Here is a 22,107-nt window from a genome sequence, read left to right on the forward strand (position 1 = left end):
ATACCCAATAATGTATTTCTGGTAAATCAAAAACAAGCATAGCTTCCTAAGTAAAGACATAGGCGAAATGCGTTGTCCACAATAAATCACGGTAAAGTCATCTCAGTATGCAGTGTTTTTTTTCTTTATAATTTTTTATTGCTAAATCTACATAATATGCCAGCACCTGACTGTTGTTGCTGTGCATCGGGAATTACTTGTTTTATACTCTGTTACTGGTCTTGTGCATAATTGTCATATTTATTCACTAATTGATTGGATTTTAACGTAAAAGTTAATGGTTTATATTGCTTTTTACACCCCATTCTAATCATTATTACTTTCCAGGTTCTTTACTATTTCCTTTTTAAAGTTTATTTGTGTAAACACCCTTTATGTCAGGAAAGGCATCTGCAAAAAAAGGTCTGAGGCCTTTTCAATTACTCAGATGCTGGTTTACTTTAGCTAATTTCATCTTTCTTATATTCCGGACTGCATTAGAATAATGAAAGCATGTCTGTAGATACAGAACTGTAGAATCTTAAAGTGTATATTGCAGTGCCAGGACTGTAGGATAGACTGGAGCTGTGCCTGCAGAAATTACTTGAAAGTGTGCTTACAATTAATATATTTTAATCTTTCTAATTAGTTTTGGAGCGGTGAAGAGCTGTTATTAACTTTCCACCCATTACTAATGAAAAAGCTTACAATACTTTTAACACTATCATGTGATGCGTCTACTTGATAGTGTATAAATGCAGTAATTAATTTCTTTTGCTTTTAGTTCAGTCACGACACTTGAGCATAACAGTCGATCTTCCCCTGCAGGGTCGGGGATTCTCAAGAGCTATGACGGCCAAAGAGGCTCAAGCTTTTGTGGGCGACGTTCCCTGTGTGGTTAACACACTTCAGGACGACAAGCTGTTTCTGGACCCACCTTCCACCCCGCCCAGCGCTCGCTCCAGACGACACCGCAGAGACACCCGTCCCGAGCTGCTGGACTTAACGGTCAGACCACACTGTAAAATTCTGCATTACACGTCCTGCTTTTGAAAATGGTACTTAAGTAAAAATTGCCCATGTGAGTGTTATATTACTATATAAAAAATTATTAGATTATTATTACTCATGTATTAATGTGTCAGCAGCATTTTACTGTTGTAGATGACTGAGGTGGCGCTAATTGTTACTGTTGTATGTAGGACTGCAACTATTTTTATTATGTATTAATCTGATTATTTTCTCTATTTAATTGCTTGATTGCTTGGTTTGTAAATATTAAGAAAATGGTCAGAAATGCACATAACTTTTTTACCCAGAAGCCCAAAGTAACACCTTCATAATGCTTGTTTTGTCTAATAGTCCAAACCTTAAAATTATTACAAAATGAATTAAAAGTATTCCTTCACATTAGAGAAGCTGAAACCATGACATTTTTATATAAAAATGAAGAGAACGATTATGTAAGTAGTTTCAGCTGCACTTGTATAAAATGATTGGTAGCTTAATCTATAATATAATTTATAACCTCTTCATATGTCTTGTCTGAAATTACTAGTAACTAAAGTTGTCAGATAAATGTAGTGGCGCAAGATGTTTTCCCCTCTGAAATATTGTGAAGTGTTAAGTGACTTGAAAAGAAAATACTCAAGTACAAGTATCTCAAATTTGTATTTACGTGCAGTACTTCAGTAAATGTACTTGCCACCACTGCAGACACATACACAGACTTGCAGATGAGAGCGTGCACTCTTCATGAAACTTTATGGTACTTCTCTAGATGTGTCCTCTGTAAATCTTGAGACACCATTTTTTCCCCCCATTGGTTGAACAATTTTCATGTAGATGCAGGCCTTTATAATTACACTTAATTACAGCCAAGCCACAATTGTGATTAATACTGGAACCTCTCCTGTGGGTAATTCCTCTAAGTCAGCTGTTGTTTAATTTCTGTGTGCTGCACAAAGAAGTGACACCAACGAACTATCAATACCACAGAAAACCTACATAGAAAAAGCTGGATTATGACGTGTCAAACTCAAAACGTTTATGCATTTGTTCAGTTAGTGTAGGCCCACCAACTTGCACATAGCCCCAGCACTTAAAAAAATACTGAAAGGTCCTGCAGGTGCTTGGTAGAACTGTGGGCAATTGTGTAAATTCTCCTCCATCCCTGTTTCCTCTCCAACACTGTCGAATCTTTGACATTGACACCTACCTGAATAAATCTCTAGCTAAAGTGGTGAGAGCTTATGCAGATAACATTCCCTCTTTGCGTTTATCCACAGATCAAGTTTGGAAAAGGGGAGTGGGTTGTCGGCTCGGTGCAATACGAGAAAAAGAATGATTTGTCACTCTACATCATCATCCCTGCTGTCATTGTGCCCATGCTGCTCATCATCGCTATCTCTGTCTACTGCTACAGGTAAGTAAAGCTATTTTAGGTTCTAACATACACTATAAAAACTTCTTGACCGTACAGTTATGTAAGTAATGTCACATAATAATCTATAATCACAATTGCTGCAGTTTTCCTAGATACTACCCAGCTAACAGTTAACTTGCAAAAATGCAGTTATTTATGCTACTCCCTGTCTAATAAAGAAAGTGTTATAAAACATAAATAACATAAATTCAAATAAAAAAATTTTTAAATATAGTATATTTGCTAATTTAAATCAGCAGCTAAAAAGATTGGTTCACAATTTTGATCCACAGCAGTAGAAGCGGCACAACTACAACTAGCCAACTAAAAAATAATGAGTGGTTGTTTTACTATGTATCATCTGTAAACTGTAACATCCTGATGATCCCTTACTTACCTGTTACTTCAGATCATTAAGGTTTTCAGTTCACCAAAGAAGCCATGTTGATTCAAATTGTTGGAGTGCTGGCTTAATAGCATAGCATCACAGCCCACTGCACATTGTAGTCTGCTTGTTTGATGTTAGAGTCAGATTTTTTTTGGGGGGGGGGGCATATTTTCAGTATTCTAAGACTTAATTCTAGAAACTATTTTATTCACACTAACAAATACTATTGATTGCAAGCCAGCCTATTAACAATAATCTATTATATCCCAATATTGGAACTGAAGACGTTTCTGTAATTGTATGGTGATTTTACAGTGAAATGCAGAAGTAAGTAGTAGTCCCAGTTTTTCCTCTAATAACATATTTTCTGTTCTGTGCACAGCATTGAGTTTGTATTTTACTCAAATTGTATTAGTGTAATGTTATTGTATCATTATAGTCTATGCGTCCTAGAGGTTGTCCAAATTTTAACTTGTTTGCCAGTTCCAATGTCTGTCACAGGAGCAAACAACTAACCCACTGTAACGGGATAATACCAGCACTAATAAGATGTTTTTGTTAAACTAAGAGAAAACACTCCAATTGCATCAACTCAAACCAGAGCAGGAAGCCTTTGAACAACAATCAGACAAATTCATTTTTAAGTTAAATCCTTTCCTTTCACAAACTTTGTTTTCATGACATATGTTCTGTTTGTGGAATCTGTTCAGGAGAAAGAGTCAGCAGGCAGAGAGGGAGTACGAGAAGGTGAAACACCAGCTTGAGAATTTGGAGGAGAGCGTACGGGACCGCTGCAAGAAAGAATTCACAGGTACCAACAGTGCAGCTGTGCAAAAGCTCTGCAATAACGCTAACGCCCCACAAAGAATCCGTCTTTATAGGGAAGTTATAAAGTAATGAAGTGCTTCATAGCTCTGATTACATTTATTTGATGTATTGTGCTGCAGTGAATTAAATAAATTATCTCGCTAAACATCATGGTATCATCATTATGAGAAGAGGTTTTGTTTAGCAGTAAAAGAAAACAATCATTCACAGCTGAAATCATTTTCCCGGCAGCGCTCTCCGTTCTTTGCCTCATGCCATATAATGATTGGAACAGACGAGCAGCACACAAATGATAAAAGCTGCTAAATAAAAAGGAACAAGGTACGATTTTCTTGTTTACATCTTTCAGACTTAATGATTGAGATGGAGGACCACACCAATGAACTCAGCGAGGGACGGATCCCGTTCCTGGACTACAAAACCTACACAGACCGCGTCTTCTTCTTGCCCTCTAAGGACGGTGCCAATGATGTGATGATCACAGGAAAGCTGGACATCCCAGAGGCTCGACGGGCCACAGTGACTCAGGCGCTCAACCAGTTTTCCAACCTCCTGAACTCTAAGACCTTCCTCATTAATGTAATTATACTGCACATGGATGTATTGCTGAATGGTGATAGACAGAGTTCAAAGGTCTGCAACATGACAGCTTCAGAAAGTTATAGATGCGTGATACTTCTAAAACTTTTCCACAATTTACTTTTTAGCCATGCTAGAAGCAGGGATCTACGGATGTTTACAGCTAGCCTAGCTGTAAACTCTTAGTCTTGTTTTTTTTTAAATACCCTGTTTTCTTGAAATATCAATCAGTCTAAATTTAACCAAGCATAATAATAAACTGTATGTGTTCAGACTTCCCTCAGCTCATTAAATTAGTAAAGCAGCATACTGTAAACATTGAACAGAGTCCTTCAGCATGTACAGGGACATCTCTCTCATTTGAGGCTACTCAGAAATACAAAATTCTGTTGTGGCTTTATTTCTAAAGAAAGTAAACTGGCCTTGTACATCAAAGTGAAGGAGTATTCAACAATAATATTATTATTACTGTCATATCAGGCTCTGGCTACACAGGCAATCCTCCTAAAATTGTAGCTAAAAACAAGATAAATTGTTGGTTTTGGTTTCTTCAGAGGATTTGCTGATAATAGTAAAAAGGTCAAATCGATCGGTGAACCTTTATTTTGACAAAATCACAGGTTGAATTTACCTCCCACAATACTGATGGTACACACTCCTCTACATTTCTGTTAGCTTTCAAAATCTTCTCCAACCACTGTCAGTATACTGTCAAGTCCTTTATAACTATTCTAAAGTTAGGCTCTCTTCCTTTAAGGACTCTAATGCTTAAGTTAGTGGAGTACAGTATTTGGAACTGAGAAGCAGAAGACATAGCAGTGGGAGACGTGTGAAGATTCCTAATAATCCAATATTGCTGGCACAGAAACGGTCTCTGAGGTGTTAACTGCATATGTGTGGGTGATTCCTCTTCCACTAATTGGTATCTTTTCTTAGCAAGGCAAGGCAGAACTGAATTTACCTTGATAATTATTGTTTTCACAACCATTAGTCTTTTTGATTATTTAAAAGCATATTATGTCGAATTTGCTGGTGTGCTTATGTCTGCGTTTGTGTGTGCGGGGATGATGATTAATTTAGCTTGTCTTTTGCCGGTTTCTTTGTTTCTGTGATTGTGTTTGCAGTTTATCCGTACGCTGGAGCGCAGTCATGACTTCAATGCCAGGGCAAAGGTGTACGTTGCCTCCCTTCTGACAGTGGCTCTGCACGGGAAACTGGAATACTACACGGACATTATGAGAACACTGCTGCTGGAGCTGATGGAGGAATACGTAAACAGCAAGAACCCTAAACTCATGCTCCGCAGGTGAGTGAGGAGCAACTCAGTACTGCTCAGTAGATACAGGTACAGTCTGATACAATACCAAAATGCCTATGCCAAGTTTGAAATCTAATGAGTTCTGTACCGTACTAAGAGATTTTTTAGCCACTCTTCCAGAGTAGTTCTAGGGATATTGGTGTGTTGGTTGGTGAGCTACTTTGGTACAAACTGAAATATCTCAAAATCTATTGCATAATTAGGCAATAACATTTTGTACCCATAGTCATGGTTTCCAGAGGATAAATCCTAATGACTCTCTAGTGCCACCATGAGGTCAAAATCTAATTGGTTCCAAATACCTGCAAAATTAACAATATTACTTTCAGCCTCAGCTGTACATTCTTTTTAGTGCTAATTAGCAAATGTTGGCATGATAATCCACAAAACTACTTATACTGCTAAATATCGGCATGTGAGCATGTTAGCGTGCTGACGTTAGCATTTAGTTCAAAGTGCCAACATCCCTATGTACATCCTCATAGAGCCGCCTGCATGGCCGTAGACTTTTGCCCTGAGACTGTGAGATGTCTTTTTTCTCAGCTTTGTAATCAGAATCACTCCATATCTAAACCCTGGCAGCAGTATTATTAATCATTTTAGGAGGACTGGGATTCACTTCAAGATGCAGAGGACTGTTTCATTCTGTTGCCATGTTTTCTGTTGAAATTTGCACAGACTCCTGTAGTCCACTACCAAGAGCCAGACTGCTGCTTGATCTATTCCAGTCCTCCTCCTCCTGTTTCTCCTTCTGTTTTTTTCCTCCATTGAGTCCAAGCACAAAGTGCTGGATGATTCCTATTTTGCTCTTCCTTCATCATTTTCTTCATCTTTTTATCATAAGCTGTTGTCTAAAGATTGTAGGCTAAAGATTACCTTTAGACTATAATGTTTTGATTGAAATCAAATTATATTGGCTTTCTACAAGTTGCTTTAGGGCATAATCCTACATCAGGATGATTTTTCCGGGACATCTCTAATAAAAATTTGTTCTAATGTTGGGCCTACCAACATCTAACCTGACCCAAATTATATTTTAACAATTCCCCTTTTCACCAAGAGGAGAAAACATTTGTTATGTTGTAAAAATCAACTATGCATCATTTAAAGATTATTTAAAAAAAACTAATATTGTGATTGGCATCAAATTAACTGATTGTTTTGAGGAACTTGCCAAATACTGCAAATGTTATTCTCTGATATTGCCTGATATTAATTACTCTGTGGTTTTTCCCTTGGCAATATTTCATAATTCATGTGTAGTCTGTCCCAACATTCAACTGACTACTTTGACTGAAGTAAATAGCCTTCAGAAAGGAATCTCTAATTTTAGTAGTCTTTGTTCATTACCCTTTCCTTCCCTGTAATGATCATGTCAAGGTCAAATCATCCACTGATGGCTGCCTCCCCTCCCTTAGCAGGATCCACTTGTCTGACAGTACAGTCGCTCATCACTGCTGGGAGGGGGTTATGTGAACTGTCTACTATGCCTAGGCACGCTGTGACTGGCTGTTATGCAAGTACACATCTTAATTATCCCCCAATGGAGAGGATCATTATGCTGATTTGGCCATTGTGCTAACTCAGGCCCCCCTATATACAAGATATCTAATTAGGTATGCTAGCAACAAACAACGGGGGCCACCAGTGGATATCTGACATTAGGATGGGCGATTCGTCAAGTGACCACTGACTTGAGTTGTGAATTAAAATATCTACAGTAAGTAAGCATTCAGCTTTAACTTTATTATCCCCAAGGGGAAATTCATCTAGCCAGGTACAACACAGTCCTGAACATAAAACATAAAAAATACACAGAACATATTACAAAAGATGTAAAGACATATGCTTAAACCACCACACAAACTCACATAAAACACTGTACATCGTGATAGCATGACATCCGTTATGGCCAAGTAGTGATTATTTCTCGTATGTTATGAATTCAGAATTGAAGTGCCATGGTATGAAAATACTAATCAAATATGTAAATTTTTTTCTTGGATTTCCTTATCAAATGTTACGTCTGTGCTACTTATTAACAGTCAGCATTACTACACCAAAATGGAATACATTTTCGGCCAGATTTACTAACATCCCGAATATAGTAATCGAGTACTACATATACTAAATTGCGTGTGCATTCTAAAATATTGCACGTGCAGTTGTAGTACCTGTTATGGGTGATGAACTAAGAATGATTGCGTAGATGACAACAGGAGCAAACACAAGGGTTTTGCGTGTTTTAATGATTTCCATGATGGAGAGTCGGGAAGGAAAGCAGCCACAGCATAAAAACCTTGGTTTGTTTCATTCAGTATGTACCGAATATATGGAAATCGTATATACCTACCCATCCTGCCTTAAATTGCACTAAGTACTTGGAATAGCACACCTGAAAAACTGCTTTGGGAATCCCAAGCAGAAAATGACCCAGACACGAGGATATGCCAGCAGATCGTGCTTCATCCAGCCAGAGGGAACAAACACCCGACCGTCTGCACCGTCACTCCGTGATCTCCTGTCCTTGTCCCTGTACCTGTACATCCCAAAGCCCCATTCCCTCTCCGATACCTACAATGGGTTGTGTTGGTAGTATGGCACCGGGGCGCTATGTTTTACGTGTGATCCATGCACTACTGCAGCTGGGGACTCTGCAGCGCCACACAACTTTCTAAATACTTCCATCTCATGGAGAAAAGAAGTCAGGCTGAAACGAAATTTGCTTTATTGGCATGAATGTTAATACAACAGTATTTCCAAAGCTAAAGGAAAATTAGAGGAAAATACAAAAAAACTATTCAATTCATATAGTTCATCGAATAAATAAAATAATTGTATTTCTATATATAGAAATACAATTATTTAGAATAATAATATCTGATATTGTTGACCTTCCTTCCTTTCAAACGTATTAAATACAGATGCTATTGCACTCACATGAAATTGCTTTTAGGCTTGTTAGATCACATTGGGTGTAGTAAATAAATGTATTTGCATGTTACCCTCCCATTACATTGCACAACAAAATTGAAACGCCCCAAATTGCATATTCATTAAGGCAAAAGTAGTAAATGAACAACATGTGCTATCTTGTACTTTTGAAAAATGTCATTCTGCGTGCACACTGTTAGTAGATCAGCTTACCTGTTAATTTGCTGGTGATGTCAAGTTTGCACATGCTTTTACTCACGCAAATCTTTAGTAAATTTGGCCATTTTATTCTTACAGTGACATTACAAAAACTGCTCATATATGTGTTTTTCCAGGTCAGAGACCGTAGTGGAAAGGATGCTGTGTAACTGGATGTCTATCTGCCTTTACCAGTTTTTGAAGGTAATATTTTGGGTCATGTAAAATGTGTTAAATGTAATATGTTCTAATTTTAACTTTTCTTAATTGCTAATTAAATAAGTAGTGCATTGTCTTTTGTTTGATGTACTAAATCGCTAGTACAGAAAATGTGTATAATGACATGCTACAGAGTTAAACTATGGGCCAGTGCATGGATTTCTCCATTTCTTTTATTAGCGCCGGGTATTGGTAATGTGCACAGCAATTAGCTTCTTGACAACATCTGAGATGACTTCTAAGTGTGTGTGTGTGTGTACGTACCAGGACTCTGCAGGCGAGCCCTTGTACAAACTGTTCCGAGCCATCAAGCACCAGATCGAGAAAGGGCCAGTGGATGCCAGAGTGAAGAAAGCCAAGTACACCCTCAACGATACGGGGCTGTTGGGCGACGACGTAGAGTACTCCATCCTGGTGAGATGGACACAAACAAAAAGACCCCACACAAACACTCACACATACAAACTCAGAAGCTCAATGTCAGAAAAACTGCACACGCTGCTTTGAGATTGCATGGTGTTTTGTGCCTGGTGAGCAAGACAAACATACACACACACACACACAGAGTAGTTTCCATGGTAACCACCAAAAACCCCACAGGCGACTGCCCGCTTTTGTGTGACATCCATTTTCGGTGTCAATGTTCTCAGCTCGAAAACGACAGAGGCAACACATTCCAATATAGCACTGAAATGCACGGCTTAGGTGAAAGTACTACAAGTCGGTACAAGTATAGAGTACAAGCCACCTTCCCAAACCCTCCTTGACCTTCCCGACCTGCACCCGCTCTGTATCCATTTGGGCAGCTTTTTGGGAGTCAGGAAAAGCCTGCGTGTCTCGCTTCGTGTTTCAATAATGGACGCTAATGTGAACGCAGCTGTTTTCTGTTAAAGTCAGCACAAATAAAAAGACCCATGGGTAATGGCGTTGTCGAGGACAATTATCAAATTAGTCTGAATTACACGTCTCCTGCCATGATGGATTGCCTTCTGTGATTGAATTACAGAGGAAGAAAAAACCCGTTGAGCTAGATTTCACAGACAGACATAGAGTTTCCTTTTGGCTTTAATTCACAGTATACTCTTCCCATTCAACTCAAATGCAGTAGGGCTTATAAGTTTGTTATTGCTATTGGACTGCCTGCCCCCTCTGTCGAGTGGTCAGTTAGTTACTTCTGACAGAGTGACTAAGGTGACTGAGTGTGGGAGGCGAGGTGGGTCAGAGTTTGCTCCCGCTGAGCCTTGGTCATTAGCTGGCCAAGGTGACAGGAGGCCTCACAGGTGTAAAGTGTGTGTGTGTGTGTGTGTGTGTGCGCGCGAGCTTACAGAGACCCGGTTGCCATGACGACAACATCCCGACAGAGTCTTGTTGTGTGGGTGTGCGTTTGTGGGTGGGTGGCTGGGTGCTCTGGCGATGTTTGAATATTTCTGCATATTTGTCATTTGTGCATATTTGCGTTCCCATGCGGGCCTAATGTGTGTTTTTGTGTGTGTGTGTTTGTCAGACCCTGCAAGTGTTGGTGCAGGGCGAGGGTCCAGATGTGACACCCGTCAAGGTGCTGAACTGTGACACCATCTCGCAGGTGAAAGAGAAGATAATAGAGCAGGTGTACAGGAACCTGCCGTACTCCCAGCGGCCCAAGGTCGACAGTGTCACACTGGGTGAGTAAATGAGGACCACTTAAGAGGAGGATAAGTTGAAGCAGAAAAGTCTAATAATTATGAATAATGTAAGGGCTACAGGGAGTGGCAAGGATGTCAAAATGGAAAAGCTATTTCAGTCTTGAGTGAAATACATTTTTAATCATATCAGAATGCATTTATCTAAATTGATTATTTATTTAATTTTAATTTAATTTACTCTTTCTTTGTCTGTTTGTGAAATAAAAACATCTTCACCGAGGTTGAGAAATTATTCAGTGTCAGCAACACGAAGAAAGCCTTCCTCCCTAAACAAAGTTTTACTTGATACTGTAGTCAGAAACCTTTGGGACTGACTTGAAAGGCTAAAGCTCTATAGACATTTTCCAACATCAAAGCCATTTTTTATTCCCACGCATGCTGTAGATCTCATTCCTTTATACATTTTAGATAAGCATAGAACTGTCTTCTTTCATGGTGAATCAGAAAGATAACCCCCTTATTATATTTGGTGGTACTGGTAAATTAATCAAATGTCGCAGAAAGTGTTGAGCTCAGGTCTGCAGTGGTGTTGGATTTTTTTTAATTGAAAAAGGTTGGAGTGCAAATCAGTTAGAATTAGATTTAAATCATTCAGAAAATAGTGATCTGTCACTTCTTCACCCAAAATTAAGCGTGTCACTGAATCCCATGAGAGGGAGAGCCAGGTAGACATTAGGATGGGTAACTAAATTTATTTAAGACCACATTATTTCAGGGTAACAGTGACCCATGATGAAATAAATGGTATAGTATTGGTAATAAATCGGTATTCAAAAAGAACCTGTATAAGCATAGTGGCAATTTGCCAAACATTGCAGAACACCTAGCAGAGATCATGTCAACTTTTATTGACTTCCACTTCCTGCCTTCACCACAGAGTGGCGCCCCGGCTCAACTGGGCAGATTTTGTCAGATCTGGACTTGACTTCCCAGAAAGAGGGCAGGTGGAAACGCATCAACACTCTGGCACACTATAACGTGAGTACTGACAAAAGTAAAACATATAAAAAAATAGGAAGACAGAAAATAGTATGGGATGTGAGAAGGCAGAGGGGAAGTAAATAGTTGTGTGTGGATGTGAATGGAGTTGGCTATTTTCACGCCATTTCAGTCAGAGGCTGAGCTGTACATCTTGTTTCGCAACACATCTGCTACACATTTACAGATCAGCAGACTTGTATGTTGATATGATTGTTTCATTTGATTCAAATCAATGTGCAGACGTGTAAAAACATGTTTTTTTCTGACTGACATGGTGATAACAACATGTCAACATTCATTTAAAGAATCTGTCAGTATACTGTGAACTTGCTTTTTGTATATTTTTGGATAGTAAAAGGTTTTAGAGAGCTATTATCGATATTAACAGTATAACAATGTGAAAATCCTGTGACAACGTGAAAGGTGTTGCTTGTAGTGATGAACCAACAGAGAATTTTTACTCGAATGTGCAGCTCCCATCGGCTTTAAGGAGCTTTATAGTGAGTCAGCACAGTAGCTGTTGGCCCACAACTTTACTGTTTTGGTTCACTCTCAGCGCTCTCATAGTGTCATTTTGGCCGCAGCAGGGAGCTGTTTTCAGTGAAAAAGGCTGTGAAAATCCCTTGTACACTACCTGCCCATCATCAAACAGTAGAGAGACACAGTTAGAGACTAGCTGGTGAACATGGTAGCTAAAGAGCCAGATATTTTCCTCAGGAGGCCAGAAACAGAGCTAAAAGGCACATTTGGCAGGTGACCATCAACTTAAAAGGTGACGTCAATGTCAATGCAACTCTTTTTCCACTGCCCCCAAGTGACCAAAGAAAATCAGTTATTGCAGGTTAATTAAGCATAATAACATGCCTTAGCTCTTGTATCTTGAGTGAATGTGAACAAGATGGAGCATTTATTAAAAATATATGTCTATACTAAGGTGTATTGTGCCTACAGTTATACATTTCTCACCATCAGCCAGCTGCCAGGACTTGATTTGCTCTTGTCAGCAAGACTGCCACTAAATTTTTTTTGCCACTGTATTGATCCTCGGAAAATAAAGGTCATTCACAAACACCCCCTACTTGTCCTGCTTTCGGCCACTTAAATACCCCTCTTTCACTGGTACTCCTCTTCCTTTCATCTGACCCACTGATGTTTTGCAGTTGTTCTTAGAGGACAGCCTTGCTGCCATAGATTCACTGGCAGTGTCACAGTAGTGCTAATCATAGTATTTGTGGGGTCAATAAAGGGTTGACGCCAAAGAAAATGGCCTGTAAATACCCCAATAAGGACCCACTGTTGCTGTCTACTCAATCGCATTGATTATAAATTAGTTCTGGGGCACTAAAAGAGACTGCTGACCTCAGTCACAGAGTACTTATAAAACTCAAGGTGTGTGAAGTGAGTATGTATTGTTGTGTGCATTTTCTTGTCTAACAAAAGACTGTTATGTGCATTCCAGGTGCGAGATAACGCCACATTAGTCTTGTCCAGAGCCTTTCACAGTCACAACTACGACCAGAACCAGGAAAACCATGAAGAGCGTACGTGTCTCTGAATACACACACACACACACACACACACACACACACACACACACACACAGTACACATAAACAGACTTGTTGAACCCAAACAAGCATAGATGAGATGTGTACTTGAGAATATAATACTTGCCTTTGTTTCTTTTCCCAAGGGCTTTTGTCAGAATCCCAGCTCTCATTTAATATGCTAATACATGTTTTTTTATTTATCATACACTTTTATATTATGCTGAAATAATATGCACTTTTATCTTTTGTCTTTTTATGTGCTTTTCAGAATAGTTTAGCATTTCTACTTGGATATTCTCTCCGCATTCAAATTCAGTTGACAAACACCCTCTTTTTTATTATCTGAATATGTTCTGTGAGGGTGTGCATGAATAAATAAGGAGGAGACTTATTAGAAGAAAGTTTATAGTGTTTTTTTTCCTTGATAGGAAATGCTCTGTTGGAAGATGACAAGGTGTTTCACTTGGTGAGGCCGGCAGACGAACTGGATGAGATCAAATCTAAACGAGGAAGCATAAAGGACAAGTCGATGACCAAAGCCATTACAGAGATCTATCTAACGCGACTCCTTTCTGTCAAGGTATAAAGACAGAATCATTAACTCATTCAGACATTTGTTAAGTAGTTATCTAATTCTCCGATTCTGGCAAATAGCAATTTATGCTTTTCAGGGAATGGTTTTAAGTTAAAAAGCCAACTTTAATTAATAGCTTCTAGGTTTGGATAGGGCATAAAATGCTTAAATGCTCAGGAAAGCCTGAATAGCTACACTCACACTGCGTGCAAATAACTATGTCTCTGGGCTCTGATATTTCGGTCTCTGCTCTCCGTCTCTGCCCTGTCTCACATTATTTGTGGCCCCTTTCAGGGAACACTGCAGCAGTTTGTGGATGACTTCTTCCGCAGCGTGCTGTGCTCTGGGGCAGTGGTGCCACCGGCTGTCAAATATTTCTTTGACTTTCTGGATGAGCAGGCGCTGAAACACAACAATGTGGATGAGGAGACTATCCATATCTGGAAGACTAATAGGTAAAAGTTCCTCGTAATAGCTTTTGATAGGTTCTTGCTAGCTGTTTATAACATTTTAAACAAATGTCTGTCACTTCCCATTACACTTTCTTCAGAGAAATTACAGAGAAAAAGTACCATTCAACTCATAGATACCTTTACATATCATGTCCCCAAACACAGTTATTTTCTGATTTCCAAAAAATATCTGAGAGATGTACATCAAATGATCCTGTTGCAACTTGCACAAAACGAAAACAAAGTTACAGGAGTGGTGCACTAGCTTAAAGTGGTGCTTATCAGAGACATGGAGGCTACTACTGTACACTGGCTTAACTATGGCAGAGGGACCAAACTGCAAAGCTTTATTTCCACCAAAGAAACGTCTGAAGTCGGCAGTGTTGGCAGTGGGCATTTTGGGTACACTGAGACTGACCAGGGCGTTACTGAAGATGACAGATCACCTGTTAAAAAACTTGCCGTTAAAAGGTTGCTGCTAAAGGAACGAATAAATTAAACTTGATGCAGCACCTTGCATGCCCAAGTAAAGGTAATACATTATAACTGAGTTAAATAATGTGGCAGTTGGTAGGGAATTAAATATATGCCGATGCCGTTGCGGTGAGAGTTGTGTTTTCAGCGCAACGTAAACAAACAAAGTAGGTGTACCTTTCCTACCCACCGCAACAACAGCGCTTCTGCTCTATGAGGCCCATCATTTTCAGTGGCTTACGCCGCGCCAGGGCGGGTTGTTGCTGCAATGAGCTCGCACACACACATCAAAGTAGTTGAACTTTTGTGCTGATACCAGCTTCAAGCAAATAGCTTCTTTTCTGAAAGGGCATTTATGGGAGAACGTAGACCTCTCAAGACCTTCAGTCATTGAACATTTAACGTTACATCCTGTTGCCTTCTCCTGTCTGTGTTGAGAAAATGTTGCCAGGCGTAAAACACTAACATAAGGACTACCAATTAATTGCTTTTCAGTTATTTATAACACTGTATGAGAGATGTTGTCAATTTCAATCATTTTCACTAAAACTTATATGTATGGATGAGAGATGATGACAATAACAATTCAGTTTATTACCCTCCTCAATAACAATTTCCCCTGGGGGATAAAGGAAGTTAATATTCCTCTTTTAATAGTACTTACATATTATAGAAATATAATTGTTCATGTAATTAAATATTAAGAATCAACTTAAGTCATTACTAGTGTTTTGAAATTAATTAATGCGTGATAATCGTGAAACTGTGATTATTCCTCTGTAATCGTACCAACAAAATCTGTAATCGTTGCATCCCTATTTATAAGCTTAACAAATGTTGTTGAAATGTAGTGGAGTAGAAGTATAAAGTAAGAGGGAGTAAATGTACTTTGTTACTTCCCACCATTATAACTGAGAAAATCAAACCCACAAAGACACACAGCAGTCTGAGCTGACCAACACCACAAATCCCGCTGCCTGAGATACAGTAACTCTCCAAGAAATAAAAGTTACTTATCCAAGAAAGAGCTGAATACAAATGCACAATTCAGCTCACTTAGTTTGCATTTGCAATCCCCCTGCTCCCATGTGACATTTAAGTGCATAAATTAGTGTCACGTCGGCTAAGGCTCAAGCATACAAGCCGACGTGTTGCATGTAGATGCCAGTGATTGACGTAAGGCTGGCAAGAGAGCACCCACACAAGGACAGGAGATGAGCGATTTAATTACTTACCACACTCCACACCACATTCTGCATCCACCCGTTCTGTTTATCAAATCAACTGAGGGGCCATGTATTAAATATGAATGTGTGTATGAGGCACAACAACAAACAAACATGGTAATTATGTCCCAAGCTAATTTAATTCTGTGATTATAGCAACATTGCTATTTTTATGCTTCTATTGTATTCTCACTGCAGCCTTCCCTGGAGATATTGCCAAACCAGTATGAATTTTACACGGTGTGCGTTTCATCTCTCAGATGGCGGGGCATTCACACCGATCAGGGAGGAGAGTTTTTTTTATGTGAAAACTACTGTATTTTTCTTTTGAATTCACAAGCTGACACAAGGTTGGAAAGAAGCCTATTGAGCGTGTATTTTCTTGTTCAGAAGGGAAATTAGCGAGCGTACTCGAGCATTACATTATGTAGTCAGTGCTTTAGGTTGTTAGGCTGCACAGGAACTTGAAAGGTCAAAGTTTTGGTGTTACTTTAGCATTTCTAATCACTATTTGTTAGAATAGACAAGCCTCATTGACTGTTGCTCGGCGGAGATCTCCTTTCTTATTAAGGAAAAAGTCTTCTGAGGTTCTTTTTCATTTTGTGTTCATTGAAAAGCAGTAATTCTCTGAGAGGGTCAGTATCATATGAAATAGTAATATTAAGTGACAGTCGAGGGTATTGTTCTGAATTAACTGACACCTACAAGAAAGGCTTTGCTCCATCTCTTATTATGTTATTATATTGTACTGCACTCAATTGCACCTCAGGCAAGTGCTCTCACACATGAAATGCCTCCCTGAGTCATAGATGTAATGTGGTTGATGAGATTTTCCCCCATTCTGAAGCAATAATAATGATAACAACCTCAATGATGGACTGCTTTCTTGGCCTTCTCCCCGTGCAGCCTTCCTCTGCGCTTCTGGGTGAACATCCTCAAGAATCCCCACTTCACCTTTGACGTCCACGTGTCTGAGGTAGTGGACGCCTCGCTCTCCGTCATTGCCCAGACTTTCATGGACGCCTGCACCAAGAGCGAGCACAAACTCAGTCGGGTGAGTGGAAAAAGGAAGGAGGAGGAAGGGGAGAGGGTGGGGGTGGAGTGAGGTGAAAGAGCAAGAGGGAAGATGGGAGGAAAAGGCAAAGACGATTAGAACAAAGTGGATTACATGAGAAGTAAAGAGGAGTGAGAAGAGGAATGTCAAAGGCCAATCAGTCTAAATTGCCATTGTTTTCACTGTTGTGTCCACTTTTTGTCTCTAGGACTCTCCAAGTAACAAACTACTCTATGCAAAGGAGATCTCCACCTATAAGAAGATGGTGGATGAGTAAGTCCAACAATATTCTTTCGATCTGTTGTTTTCATGTCAGTTTAAAATGCTTCTTTGTCAATTTGTCAATAACAATTGCATTATACAGTGATAACCACCTCTTGTCTCCTGTGTTTGTGTGTATAGTTACTACAAGGGCATCAGGCAGATGGTACCTGTCAGTGACCAGGACATGAACACTCATCTGGCAGAGGTGTCACGGGTGAGAAACACAGCTGTAATTTTCTGTGCCACATAGATTACTTTGCTATTAAAGTTGTAATGCTTGAGATTTCAGTCCTTTGACTACACCTGTGGTTACCGTTGTAACATCAAGTGATGTTCAACACTACAGCAAACTCTCCCTAAGCACCTTCTGTTTCAGAAATACAACCAGTGCATCTGTTTACAGTGCAGCCAAACAAACTTGCGTTCTTATTAAAAAAGACATCCGTCAATAATTTTGCCTTTTCCCATCCTGCCTTAAGTAGCTTCCCACACAACAGGGCACAGTAATAAGAGTTGGTTGCCTTGCTTAGGAGCTGGAAATTTGGAAAAAGGAAATGCTGCAAAAAAATTTGGAAAAGTGGAAAAGTTGGTGTATTGATAATGTGACAATACGCAATGTAAATAAAATAATTATGTCATCTAATTATACAACTTTGTTCTTTAATGTTTTAATGCCACCAGACAGCAGAATTAGCTCCACCAACTGTTTATCTCGATGAACCAACTCCTAATATTCAGATGTGATTAACAGTAGTGGATGGAAATGCAAATTAATTCACATTTTCTTCAGTCAATTTCCTGGAAATTCTGTTGAAATTTGCACAAAATTTGGATGGAAACTGACTACTGTGGGTGATTATTGTTATTTCAGTACTCCCTGCATAATGCATGCCTGTGAATCCCTTGTGCGTAGATATACATTTTTGTGATTAACTGTGGGAATAGAGGACTCAGAAAATAAAACTACTTTATATAGGGAGAATTTCTGAATGTATATCCATCTAATGGCAATTGTTGCAAAAATGCAGACCTTAAATGGGGTTTTATTTCATGAAAATCTTATGGATTATAAATTGATTGTTAATAATAATAATAATAATAGCATGCCTCTTTGCAAAGGTTAGTTTGTTTTGTTACCTCTACAAGTAAGAGTTATTTTTGTTTCAAAACCTGGAAACTAAAAGAACTTTTTCTTGCTCATTCAACTCTCTGCAGTTTTATGGTTTAGTTACATTTTCTCTTTAACCTTTAAATTGTCATTTATGTTCTCCAGGCTCACACAGACAAACTGAACACACAAGTGGCTCTCCATCAGCTTTACCAGTACGCCAGTAAATACTATGATGGGGTAAGAGGCCGTTCTCTTTCCTATCGCACCCAAAGGAGTCTATTCCACTGAATGCACTACTGCCCACTATATTATTGCTTTTCCTTTTTTTTCTCTCTTCACTCTTGATATGCCAGAAGAGTGATTGTATGAAATTTTAATTGAAAGCATTTCTGTGGGATGTGAATTGGAAAATTGTCCTGGAAATTGATTTTTAAGCGTCCATTGTGCATTGCCACTTGAGGTCACGGAAAGGGGGATAAACAAAACCTAATGAACAAGTTGGATAAACAAATGGGGCCGTCAGTCTCCCCTAAGTGGGGCTCACAAACAATGACAGCTTATATGACGTGACTGTTGATGTCAAATAACACCATCCTCTCCTCCCACTCTCCGCCCTTTTTCTTCCTCTTTGTCCTGTGCTCATTCTCTATCCTCTGTCCTTGTTTTTTTGCTTTTCCGACATTCTTCTTTTGCCCTCCTCCGCCCAATTCTTCCTCTCCTTTCTCTACGCTTATTATTTCCGACTTCTCCCTCATTCTCCTCTATTAATGTCATTCTCACCTTCCATTGCTCTTTCAGATCATCGCATCCCTAGACGAGGACCCAGCTGCCCAGAGTAAACAGCTGACCCTGCGGCTCCAGCAGATAGCAGCTGCCCTGGAAAACAAAGTGACTGATCTCTAACCCACTGAGTGGAGAGAGAGAGAGAGGGAGGGAGGGAGGGAGGGAGGGAGGAAGGGAGAGGAAATGGTAGGATATACTGCCAGTGACTACAGGGGCTTATTTCTTCTTTTAGAGAATAAAACATGGAAATAAAGAAAGGTGAGAAGTGACTCATGGGCATGTATATTGTACAACTTGGCCCTGGGACAATTTTCTGTAATGTGGAGTAACAGGGACTAATGAAATGCAGATGGAGGGCAAAAAGAGGAAGAAAATGATGGGTTATACTGTCATAGGTACGCCTTAAAGCTCACTTGCCAAACCTTAAAGGTCTGCGCGCTCACTCATGCTTCACTGAATATTGCTCCCACAATGCAGTGCAGCAGACCTCTCTCTGAGAATTAAGCCCCTCTGTGGAGCACTGGCACAGGAGATAATCAGATGTTCAATTTCTTTCTGTGTAGAGAAGGTTTTAAGAATTGTATTATATATTTTTTTTATTGTGCAGTCTTTATGCGGAAAGCTTTATAAGGAAAAAAATTATCTTTTTAAATGGATCACCTTGTGGTGCAGATAGTGTTTTTATTAGCCTGTGTGTGCGTAGATGTCTGTGTGAAGTACAACATGTGAACAAGAGCGTGCGTTGCTAAACTTGAGTGTGTGTGAATGCGTGGGAATGTGTGTGCACACACAGGATGCCTACTGACAGGCGTTAGGGTGAAGGGACGCCTGCTTTCTGTCATTTTAATCCCCCATACCCAGTGACGCACTGGAGCCTGCGCTCTCACCGAGCTTTTTGACAGAGACCAAAGGGTCCTTACAAGGACACTGGTTAATCTAGCAATGTACAGGCTCATATGAATGACAGGCCACCAGTAGTTTCAGAAATGTTTGAGTTAAATTATTTGCTTTTGACACAGATTTGCTTTAAGCTGGATTGCCATTTGTGCTTGTGGAAGTCGATAATAGCACAGTCTGTCCCTTTATTGTACAGTGCCATGAAACATTCCACTACAACTAAAGCACAGAAGGACATTTCAAAAGTTTTTAAAAATACATTTCAGTTAATTGCTGTTTCCAGATATTTTTCTTTGATTTTTATAGGTGTCAACAGGAAGCAACCTTATTCTGCCATGGAGCCATGTCACTCATATTAGCCCTGCAATAATGTCAGAATACCATGAGCCACAGTCAACACTCGCATTAGCTTACTCAATGGATTCACATACAGTAGCAATTTAGCAATATGTTAGACATTTCCAAATGTATTCATGCATTGTTAGTGTTCATGATTTTTAGTGCCATTTTTTTAGTATTACGCTTGTAATGTTTCAAATAATCATCAAGCATTCTGCCTCTAAAGCTATGAAATAGCCTATTGCTGATATTAATTACCTGCAAGATATGCAGTTGGTACTTAAATGGTATGTTTTGAACAAATTACAGTGGTTTTAGCCTTTGTATGATGTTGGTGAGGTCAGGTTAAATCATGTACATAATTACAAAGTAATTGAAATATTGATATGCCAGTGTCAGAGACGACGTGTTGACAGTGTAGGAATAATGGTTTGATATTTATTGGGCCATTAAACGCCACCATGTTTCATCCCTAAATTGTAGGTGTTACTGTTGACAGATGGTTTAATTGTACTCCCTGTATCTGATCATGGATGTGTGTAGTTGACAGAGCATAACGAGCTCCAGAGACCCCAGAATGTTAACGATTCCTGCCTTGGCTGGAGAGAGGTTTGCACAGACCTTGAGCCTGCCTGCCTGCCTGCCTGCCTGCCTGCCTGCCTGCCTGCCGTCTCAGCATGGCACCCTGGCATCCCGACCAACAGCACTTGGCACTGCCCACTCAGCGCAGTGCAGAGTGGCACTCTGTATAATGGAATCAGCAGGGGAGGCTTTTGATCTTAATTGCATGCCGACTGCAGACTCCATCCTTGTCTCCGCTGTTTACTGCTGACTCCTCTCTCACTGACAGAGTTGATGCAAGAAGCTTCTTTCAGAGCCTTTCTTTAACCAAAAATGTGCCTTATTAAATAGGATCATACATATATTGTTTCTAAATTATTCTATTGGTAACCTAGGTGATTATGATGATGATAGTGCTATAGACACAGCAATGTATTTGGATTTGTGATATTATGTGTGCTGTCTAAAATGCTAGATACCCTGCTGCAGCCATTTGCGTGCCAATAGGCTGAAGACATTTCAGTATGATTTCTTTTATGGTTGCAGTCTTGATGTGTGCATTTCATTTGGGTGTCTGTGGCGTGTGCTTAGTAGGACTTTGGTGGTTGAGGCAAAAAACAGTGGCCAATGTGATTTGGATTTCCCTTGAAAATGTCTGCCATTCCTAAATTAGTCTAAAGTCAAAAGGGTATCCTTATGTAGACTGAATATAGCGCAAAATTGTTCCAACTGTGTTTTTTTTGCCCTGTGTTTCTAAGCTATTCCACAGTGTGTACTGTATGATAAATGACTATCTATACTCGACAAATGACCTTTCTTACTGCTGTGCAGTTATTATTTTTATTTCTTGTTTCCTATACCATATAAATCTTTGTAAAACATGTTGAAATACTGTATTCTAACTGTATAATCCTATGCATTGAGTCCTGGGACAAAAACAAAAAAAGAGGAAAAAAAACAGTTTGTGCAGTTGTCGAGACTTTTTTCCATTTTGAAACTTGTGTATGTGCTGTAATGATAAAACAAACTGGGACACTCCATTTTCAGTACAGGACCATTAATGGCAGCCGACCCCCACCCCCATCCATCCAAGGCAGCTCAGAAGATTCTCGATCTTATACCTGATCTGGTTGTACTGGATGAACTTAATTTTACAAATTTATGTGTGGACGGAGCAGTTACCCCCAGGTTTCATCATACACTCCTCCGTGAATAAACTCAGAGACATATACACCCTTCATATCTGCTGTGTTTTCTTTCACTTTTAGAATATTGATTGGCTTCAATTGAAC

General features: G+C 39.5%; 1 protein-coding gene across 3 annotated transcripts in view; it reads left to right on the top strand.

Moving 5' to 3' along the window:
* Nucleotides 1-22,055, top strand: part of plxnb2b (plexin b2b) — a 123,540-nt gene extending 101,485 nt beyond the window's left edge. For all 3 annotated transcript variants that reach the window (XM_038705378.1, XM_038705377.1, XM_038705379.1), the window contains 17 exons: nucleotides 808-987; nucleotides 2,268-2,404; nucleotides 3,503-3,603; nucleotides 3,970-4,199; nucleotides 5,324-5,505; nucleotides 8,787-8,853; nucleotides 9,136-9,282; nucleotides 10,373-10,529; nucleotides 11,428-11,528; nucleotides 12,991-13,072; nucleotides 13,509-13,660; nucleotides 13,949-14,109; nucleotides 16,713-16,860; nucleotides 17,069-17,133; nucleotides 17,263-17,338; nucleotides 18,398-18,472; nucleotides 19,034-22,055. In XM_038705378.1, the coding sequence (XP_038561306.1) occupies nucleotides 808-987; nucleotides 2,268-2,404; nucleotides 3,503-3,603; nucleotides 3,970-4,199; nucleotides 5,324-5,505; nucleotides 8,787-8,853; nucleotides 9,136-9,282; nucleotides 10,373-10,529; nucleotides 11,428-11,528; nucleotides 12,991-13,072; nucleotides 13,509-13,660; nucleotides 13,949-14,109; nucleotides 16,713-16,860; nucleotides 17,069-17,133; nucleotides 17,263-17,338; nucleotides 18,398-18,472; nucleotides 19,034-19,138 (2,166 nt within the window). In that variant the 3' untranslated portion in view covers nucleotides 19,139-22,055. The remainder of the gene's footprint in view (nucleotides 1-807; nucleotides 988-2,267; nucleotides 2,405-3,502; nucleotides 3,604-3,969; nucleotides 4,200-5,323; nucleotides 5,506-8,786; nucleotides 8,854-9,135; nucleotides 9,283-10,372; nucleotides 10,530-11,427; nucleotides 11,529-12,990; nucleotides 13,073-13,508; nucleotides 13,661-13,948; nucleotides 14,110-16,712; nucleotides 16,861-17,068; nucleotides 17,134-17,262; nucleotides 17,339-18,397; nucleotides 18,473-19,033) is intronic.
* Nucleotides 22,056-22,107: the final 52 nt, after the last annotated feature.

The sequence above is a fragment of the Micropterus salmoides genome, unplaced genomic scaffold (assembly GCF_014851395.1).
Source record: "Micropterus salmoides isolate LMB-PRFRI ecotype aquatic unplaced genomic scaffold, ASM1485139v1 Ms_hic_scaffold_8, whole genome shotgun sequence".
NCBI classification, from domain to species: Eukaryota; Metazoa; Chordata; class Actinopteri; order Centrarchiformes; family Centrarchidae; genus Micropterus; species Micropterus salmoides.